At 36.1% G+C, this 8,898-nt stretch overlaps 2 protein-coding genes across 3 annotated transcripts; both read right to left on the bottom strand.

Moving 5' to 3' along the window:
• Positions 1–124: 124 nt before the first annotated feature.
• On the bottom strand, positions 125–2,163 carry LOC111627683. Its single transcript, XM_023371291.1, has 2 exons — positions 1,351–2,163; positions 125–977 (listed from the first exon to the last, which is right to left on the bottom strand). Exons 1-2 carry the CDS (start codon positions 2,023–2,025, stop codon positions 705–707), a joined length of 948 nt encoding a protein of 315 aa, XP_023227059.1. The 5' UTR covers positions 2,026–2,163; the 3' UTR covers positions 125–704.
• A 317-nt stretch (positions 2,164–2,480) lies between these two features.
• On the bottom strand, positions 2,481–5,977 carry LOC111627686. Of its 2 annotated transcripts, XM_023371301.1 has the most exons (4): positions 5,839–5,977; positions 5,531–5,632; positions 3,526–4,822; positions 2,481–3,128 (listed from the first exon to the last, which is right to left on the bottom strand). In XM_023371301.1, the coding sequence occupies exons 3-4, from the start codon at positions 4,159–4,161 to the stop codon at positions 2,874–2,876; spliced, it is 891 nt and encodes a 296-aa protein (XP_023227069.1). In that variant the 5' UTR covers positions 4,162–4,822; positions 5,531–5,632; positions 5,839–5,977; the 3' UTR covers positions 2,481–2,873. The 2 variants fall into 2 exon arrangements, with proteins under 2 accessions (XP_023227069.1, XP_023227068.1); XM_023371300.1 differs by having other exon boundaries at positions 5,531–5,977.
• Between the last annotated feature and the right edge of the window lie 2,921 nt (positions 5,978–8,898).

Here is an 8,898-nt window from a genome sequence, read left to right on the forward strand (position 1 = left end):
CTTTTTATTGATCGTTAATACAGGTGTAACGTAATTCAAATAATGATTGGGCGGAGTTACAGACTGGTGTCGATGATACCATTTGAAAATCTCGCGCTGTTCTAAGGCACTGTCCACTAATCGAATTCAAATCTGGAAGTTTCCTGCTGCGAAACCTTGTAAATTGGGCGGAGTCGAAGGTTATAACGCAAACTGTTCTGTGATGTATCGATTTTTCTGGACGTCCCTCGGATCCTCCCACTGAATTTACATAATCCGTACCACTTAAATTTATATGCTAACTCCTCTCTGTTAGCGTAATAGAGTGAGTCTATTGTTGATATTTAAACTCCGCCCAACTATTTAATATTTATTAAAATGACATAGTAATAGTAGCCAATGCGTTGCTGCTTTAATGAAACTAAGTTTACGAGAAGAACTAAGGTTAAATTGGGCGTTCTATGATTGTGTTAAAACAATTAAAGTACACTAGAAGCGATTGTTTTGCTACAAAAAAACTCAATCGTTTGACATTGGTAACATAAAAAAAGGCGTAGGGGAGATTTACAACATGCTCGAGCAATGTAAGTTAATTGGAGGAATCTAGAACCTTTATTTGGGCGGAGTTATTGCTCTGAAACTTCCAGGTTTGAAGACTTCCAGATAATTTTGACAGTGAATGGAATGTGAAACGAGCATTTAAAACTAGTGCAATCCTTTTTTTGTTATATTGCATAAATGGTTGGCAAACGTAGCAGTGGCTCCGCCCCGCTCTTTATCCATATGGCACAGATAACGGATGTGGTTCTAAGCGAACGGCTGACGTATTTGGAATTGAACTCGTACTTAGATGGAAAGTTCCATCGATGAAAAATGGGCTGAGCCACTAGCAGCAGACCCGCTCTTGCAGCCGCTCTGCTGGTCATTTCGTAAAATCCACCCGCAGAATTATCTAAGAAGAAGACGTAAGATCCAGGTTTCATTCGCCAGAAGATTGTCTAGAATAAAAAAGAAAAGATAACACTTGTCACACCTTTGCCCCCTTATCTCGATTGCCACTCCGAAATGTCAATCATTACAACCTGAATAGCAGCGTCGTGTTGCATACGAGAGTATGCAGACGTTTAGGGTCCAAATGTCATTGTTTAAACACGACACTTGGGTTGTTTTAGACGCTTCATTCCCGTGGTGTACGGGTATCAAGGTCGAAATCGATTTATGCTCTCGTGACAAAATGCAATATAGACTGGCCTCTATCATATCGCAGGGAAACAAATATGTATTATGGTCCTAACCATTTGAAATTTTAAGGTGTGGGGCGAATTCGGTTACGAAGTGCGTAATGGTATTATAAAAAAAATTACGACTTACCTCCAACAAACTGGGGGATTTTGTATAGTAGTAGGACACCACCGACACATATTTAACAAGGGACACGATGTTTGCTGTGGAAATTTCGTGCAGTTGTGGCGAGCCGGTGCAAAGGTTGACCTGACGAAAATCGAACTTTACCATCTCTCGAAAGCTTCCTAAGCCAGCCGTGTAGGCTTCCTGCACGTGCTGTAGAGCCACACCCCAACCCATACACAAATCTACAACGGTGCACCTAATGGACCTGGTGACGTTCATCTTACTGTTGATTCGTCTACAGTGAAGCAATCCCAAAACATCGCAACCGGGTCCTCCGCCCAAACTGCAGATGTGCAGATCGGGCATTTCGTAACGCATCAGTTTAGTGAATTCTGTAGGGTATTTGTACATCAGGCATGTCAGCTCGGAGTAGACTGCTGCGGCGTGGCACCCCGCGTACAAGTATAGATAGGCAGCACGATAGGATGCACAGTCGTAGTTGATGCTGCTTATTTGTCTGTTAGGGGATATCCTCCTGTAGGCACTCTGCAACTGTCGGATGGCATGATTAATGTCCTCCACCCCCAGACTCGCTTGCGATATCTCTTTATGCAGGGCACGTTCGAACGTTGCGAAAATGTGTTCCGATTCTTCTACGGCATTCAAGTACATTCCCACTGTCATCAAGGCACTCATTGTTGGCGATACACGTTATGATGTCTGTTTTATATAAGTGTTTTGCGTCGTTGTGTCTCACTTGTAAACCAGATCAGAATCGGGCAGCTCTTTATTACTGATATTCGCAAATAATTATCGCAAACACTTATTGGCTAACAGGACAAAACGCGAGTGACGTAGGCTTGTGAATCGTCGCTCCACATCACTTCCTGTACATAATCGAAAACGAAACCGAAACTGTCCCTTCTCGTGAGCGTTTATGGTTTCTAGTCACACGCGTCGAAAAACGAGCATGTGAAATGACTCAAGTTTACAATAGTTGCACTTTAAACTTGCACTTTGTAAGAGTATACGTAACACATTAAATTTAAACACCGCTTGTGTATTGTAAATTTAAATTTTCGTAGCGTTTTTGGTCGACTTTCTTCAATAACAACGCTATTTATTTTATCAAAAACAATATATTTTATTAGTAAAAATGTATAAATGAGCATTATACAATGATATCCCAGTCACGTGACAAGGAGTAATCGATTACAAAATTTCTAACGGACAAATAAAAACGCATAATTGATTAAACTTTGTCACGTGGATACAAACAACACCAATCGTTGATTCATTTGTATTCGTTTTACAATAGTACTTGTATGGACGAATAATCAGTCGATGACGTGACAAATAGTCGATCAATTACAAAATTTCTAACCGACAAATAAAAGAGGACGTTTGAAATCGATTAGAATTTGTCACGTGGATACAAAACAGCAGTCGTAATTGGTTTATTTGAATTTATGTTCTACTACGAATAATAAATATATGGCACATTTTTTGTTTCAGCTTCACTTCTAATTGTTCGCACTTCACGATCAAAGGCACGCACACATGCTTGATTCTTTCTTCTTCCACACGGCAAATATAACAGAGGATGATCGTAGAGATTTTGTACCGAATTTGTACGTGGAAAACCTCATTTGTTGCTTCTGTCTATGGTAAGTTTTACATTGAAACACTAAAACAAATTGGTTTTCTTCTGCTACTTCCGAAACCATCTCGAAAAATCCACCAGTAGAATTGTCCAGGAAGAATAAATAAGAACCGGGTTTCATTAACTGGAAAATCCTCTAAAAAATAATAACGAAATTAATTTGCATACTCCATCCCATAACAGAACTGAAACTAGGGTGTCAATAAAATGCATACACAGATAATTACGAGACCTTCAACACGAGTTATATGCACACTTCTTAGGAAATATTTGATATCAGCTGTTAAAGGATGCATCGTTGATATGAAGGATATCAACAATGCATACTTGGTATACTAATAATGAGCAATTTTAAACTATCACACGTCCCAAAGATATAATTTAAGCATATATAATGAGTTATATTTACACACTAGTCATACGGGCCAGTTGTTTTGCTAAAAAAACCTAAAAGTTTTTATTATATATCGGTTTTGAAGTATGTATACCTTTTTAAAGACACCCTATACATGAAAAAAAAATCAGTTACTCACCTGTAAGTAGTACGAATTATCTTGATAATAGTAGGACACAACTGATATGAATTTCACCATTGTTACTAAATCAGCACCTTCAATTGTAGTAGCAGCAGAAGAGCTCAAATTATTGCACAGGTCGGCTTCTAGAAACTTGCACTTCAACCTGGATTGGTAGTATTTCCCTAAATCGCTCTTGACGAAGGCATTCATAACATAAACAAGAGACTTCTTCCATCCGAGACACATATCCAAAATGGCGCACTTCACTCTTCCAGGCACTTCACTTTCCCCGATTCTGCTCAGTATGCCCACCACCTCGCAACCGGGCCCTCCTCCCAAGTTGCACACGTTTAAACTACTCTCCCCCAACTTCAACATCTCTCGAAAGTTCTCGAATCTCTCTTCTTTTAGTATTTTCAGGTGTTTCATAACGGTTGCAGTATGGCACAGAGCGTACAAATATATATAAGCGAATCGATAGGTGCCGATATTGTAATCCACAATCGATATCGGTGCATTACTGTGTATTTTCTTGTATGCCTTTACAATACCCCTAATGGCACGCGATATCTCTTCGTTGTTAAAGTTCTGTTGCTCCTTGCGTAACACAGACTCGTACACGGGAACTAACATCTGTATGTCTTCCTCCATGCTGTTCTATTTGCTGCAACACACACGCTCGGGCAAATATAACACCAACTGATGACGAGTTTCCTGTGTTATCAGATTTAAACTTAAACCGAAATCGAAACCGAAAATGCTCTCGCATGCAAACTGGTCTGAGCTGGAAGCCAATTAATATACCAGAATTCATTGGTGTTTACAGCAGTCAGCTGATTAGATAAGGATAAACATGCCTTCAGTATCATCACCTGTGTTTAGGGGGAAACAGATTACGTAGTGACATCACAAAGTTGGGAGGGTGAACACATGTTGGCGATGAGTCACACGAAATTCCCAGTTGGTATATTTAACACTTCGATTTTTTTTTTTAATTTAGTGAGCTATATTGTTTCCAGGTCTAAATAAACACCTGCGTTTTTTAAAAAGGAAACAGGGAAACAAATAAACGAGTGATGACAGTGGAGGACCAAGATGTTGACAAAATAATGGAAATTGTTGTCAGTAAAATCTATGTTTTAGTGTGTTTATAGTGTTCACATGTTCATTGTTGCTTGAACATAAGTAAAAATAATGGTTTCCATATAAATTAGTATATACGTCGAAAACTTCGCCCTTCATATAAAATGTGCTGTTTACATCCACAGCGACTGGCCTCGATTTCTGTGACGTCATCTTTAGCAACACTAGACTACGAAAACAAAACCGAAACACACACTTGAGTCACGGGAAAATACTTTCGCCATTCGAAACCGAAACAGAAGTAAAAAAAATGCATATAGAGTACTTTTTTATAACCACGTGGAAAGTTTGAAATGAATCAATTAATCGATTACCGTTACGTAAATGAAATTATCCAATTAAACTGTTAAATTTTATAATGACGTAATTTGAATTCCTCAACGGATTTTTTTCCCCGTTATTTTTAAATTCAAATTTAGGTGACGTATTTTGAATTATCCAATAAGTTTTTTTTATTTATTTCAAATCGATTGTTTTCTTGTGTTTTCTTATAAAACACTTAAATAATTTAAAAAAATGAATACTGTAAAAATTGTCTAAAACGAAACCTGAATAAAACGGAAACCTGCCTAAACGGGAAAAATTCTTCGAAACAGTGTACTTTCTACGTTAAAAAGAAACCTATTTAAAACGGAAACACTATTCGGCACTGTTCGATTCCGGCTTACACAGGTTTTTACCGTATTTTACAATTTTAAAAACGATTCTTTATAAAATTTTCTTCACTTTGATGTTTAAGGGATTTGTCTTGGGTTTATTGAATTATATTAAACTTGTTGTTTGTCTTTTGTCTTTAGTGTTATAAAAACACCGCAGTTGATGTGTTTTCATGCAAAATACGTAGCACTTCTGCTGCTACAGTTCTAGAAGCTCCTACCTTTCAATCATCGTGCATTCACCGTGCTACATATTAGTATCAGCTTGCATACCGCTGTGTTTTCTGGCATTTCTGCAATTCTCTCAACATAGTAGTTGGCCCCTGTTCAAAAAAAAACAATACAGAATTTAACCTAGTTGTAACGTTTGTCATCTACAGAACATCGATTTCCTTTTCTCCATTTACTTGGCAAATTTCCATCTTCCTATAAAACAAGTTTCATAGATTGTAAACAGGTGAATCGATAGCTCGTCCCTATTAAAAAAAAAAAACACCAAACATATTCTGCTAATTAAAATGCTGCTCACGTTTAACGTTTTCCGGGTCTTCGATCTGCTCTTACTTCCAATTTCTTCTCCCCTCGCCTCCCCCTTCGTGTACCTGCATTTTTCTTGGTCGCCTAATGAAATTATCTGCATAAATTAATGCAATTTAAAGTTACTTCAGGCTATAAATTCTATCAACAGATAAATCCAAACGTGCAGACCTACAGACGGACACGCAGAAAAGTTCACGAAGTTAGTGAATTTTAAAAACATACGTACTGTACAGTACAGTACAGTACCTTTTTAAATACTGATCGTACTGTACATAATGTCTGTCCATAACGCTAAATATGTATAGAGGTGTGCATAAACCTACTTCAAATGAAATTATCCGAATAAATTAATGTAATTTAACATTACTCGAGGCTATAAATTCTCTCGACACGGTCAGACAAACAGACGGACAAGAAACTTCACAAATTATAACATTTTATTAATGGAAGGACGTCAGGTGCAAGGTTCTTTCCGTGTTGTTTTCGTTTAGGTCATGGGTAGAATGTCTGTCCGTAACGTCGTGTGTAGAAATGTGAGGCCTACACAAGTAAGTGAATACATTTAAGTTATTTATAGTGTCTAATTATATTTAATTAAAATTAAAATGTATTCATTTAATATTTATGCAAATCATCTCACAATGAATTCGTCATTGTGGGCCCACTTCTAATCTACTTTAACACTGGGAAGAGTAGGTAGATCACCACTTGTGCCAGTTACTACTTTCGTGCCAAAGACGAGATAATTACTCTGTTACGTCAAAGATAATTAGCATAAATTAGCATAATGCGCATAAATGAATAAATATCCTGAAAACCAGGAAAATTTGGCGTTAACGACAATCGTTATCTTAATTATCATCCAAGTTAATTACGTTAACATCTACTCCAGATGATAATTTATATTAAGAAATAACAGTGATAATTAGCATAAATTAGCATAAGTTATGCTTATTAACTCGCAATCGACAAGACATTCGTTACCTAACGGAAGTTGCTTGATAAATATAACAATTTATTGATATAATATTTTAACAATGACGTGAAAATTATTATTTTATATTAAGTGATTTACTGTCGATTATCAGCATGATTTACACGACAATTTAATCATTATCCCTCATATAGAACGTAAAATTAAGCATTATTTAAGTTAATGTGATAAAAAAAAATCCTTATATAACGGATTCACTATACTTACAGACAAATGGACCGACCCAAGAATGAAACTAAATTAGTGTTTTATAAGGCTGCAAAATGTTTACATTGCATACTGACTTAATGGAAGATGGATTATTTGTCAATTTTTTTGTCCTTGAAGCTGACTTATGGCCGTTTGAAACTTATTAGTTAGACGATATCGTGTGACAATATTAGCTGAAAGTGTTTCTTATTATTTAAAAAAATAAATAAAAAGAACTTGCTTTACACCAGGGGGTGTGAATTCTTGTACATAACTTTTATGTACGAGTTAAGCTTGAGTATCAAATCGTGTTATTCAGATACGTATGTGTGCCTGTGTCCGAATAATTGCATAGTATCAAATCATATTTTCAGTGTCTTTCGATGTACTGTACAGTACATTTAGGGACATTTCGTTCGAACATATGTCTATTGTTCTTGTATAATGTACAGTACAATATTGAATTATATAACATTAAACAATTGTACTCTGTGAAATTATATAATATATCATAATGTATAAAGTATTGTACAGTACATTTTATATTAATTCAATAATCTACTTCAGTAAGAATGTACACTTGAAATTGTCTAACTTTAATGCTTCTAACGTAGCAATAGGTATAAATTATACCAGAAAAATACGTAATTATAAGTACATTATTATGAATGCCTATCAATTCAACTGTACAGAACCTTAAAAGTTTCCAGTGTTAGAGACTTGTTTTGTACGTCACGCAGTGTTAGAGGCTGTTGTTTTGTACGTCTTCCAGTGTTTTTGCCTTACTATTTCACAAACTAACAGTTGGTATGATACTAAAGTACACACGCATTCGAGTGGATAACGCAGAAAACAATAGTTTTGACACTACTGTGCGATGTATTGTGAGAGAGTAACAAGTTAGCACAATTGTAACCAGTTGAAACGTGGTGTGCAGATCGATTTTCAACGACGTCGCTATCTGACATTAGGGATCAACAGCTGTTTGTTCGGAAGATATTGTGAGTCATACCAGGGGTCGGTCGAACACTTCTTAGTTACCATTCGATACACCGGGTGCCATTTTTAGAACAGATGATGTATGACAATCGAAATCTGTGCAAACAGAAATTTCTGACGTAACGTTACGTCAAACGATCACCTTTTTTAGCCAGAAGTTTTAAGATTAGGTAAAACCTGCATAAACCGGAATCGCACAGTATCGAATGTTTTTTTCCGGTTTGGCAGGTTCCGTTTTGAACAGGTTTATTTTAACATAAAAAATACTCCTTCCGAAGAATTTAGGCAAGTTTCCGTTTTACTCAGGTTCCGTTTTGGACAGGTTTTACTGTATTTCTATACTTAATCAACGGAAACACCGGGGGATATTTCTGCGATGGTTATCAGTTTCCTGTAAATTGGGAAACACAAATAATGAGATTTAGAGGGTTGCCGTGCCAATAATCGTTACTCTTCACAAGTCAAGATTTGATATCCTGATAGATAATGAACCTGGCTCAAACACCATTTTCTGGACATTTTATTGCCACATGATTCCTGGTTACGCCACAGGAAATAACTAATTTAACAATTGGGATTTATATAAAACCACCTCTCGAGCTCATTTAAATTTTAAAAAAAGAGTTTATCCAATTAATGTATCAGACTAATCTGACATCAGATAATTTAAAAGTAACCGAATAATATTTCTAACAATGTATTACACAATCGACGGTTAATTTGAAATTTGAATTTCCGAATTAATCGGCCAATCAGTTTTACGATATTCAATGACGTATTTTGAATTTTCGAATTTAAATTTTTTATTGAGTATTTTTAGACGGAAATAAATTTTATTAAATATAAAAAAACTAAAAGAAACAATGC

Source organism: Centruroides sculpturatus, unplaced genomic scaffold (genome assembly GCF_000671375.1).
Source record: "Centruroides sculpturatus isolate CEXI.00-Female unplaced genomic scaffold, Cexi_2.0 scaffold546, whole genome shotgun sequence".
NCBI classification, from domain to species: domain Eukaryota; kingdom Metazoa; phylum Arthropoda; class Arachnida; order Scorpiones; family Buthidae; genus Centruroides; species Centruroides sculpturatus.

What these genes read in the sequence shown, in the direction of transcription:
- LOC111627683 (XM_023371291.1), bottom strand. Translation starts at nt 2,025, where the DNA reads ATGAGTGCCTTGATGACAGTGGGAATGTACTTGAATGCCGTAGAAGAA. An exon ending in AATCCCCCAGTTTGTTGGAG is followed by an intron (nt 978 to 1,350) that starts GTAAGTCGTAAT and finishes TTTTTATTCTAG; the next exon opens with ACAATCTTCTGGCGAATGAA.
- LOC111627686 (XM_023371301.1), bottom strand. Translation starts at nt 4,161, where the DNA reads ATGGAGGAAGACATACAGATGTTAGTTCCCGTGTACGAGTCTGTGTTA. An exon ending in ATAATTCGTACTACTTACAG is followed by an intron (nt 3,129 to 3,525) that starts GTGAGTAACTGA and finishes ATTATTTTTTAG; the next exon opens with AGGATTTTCCAGTTAATGAA.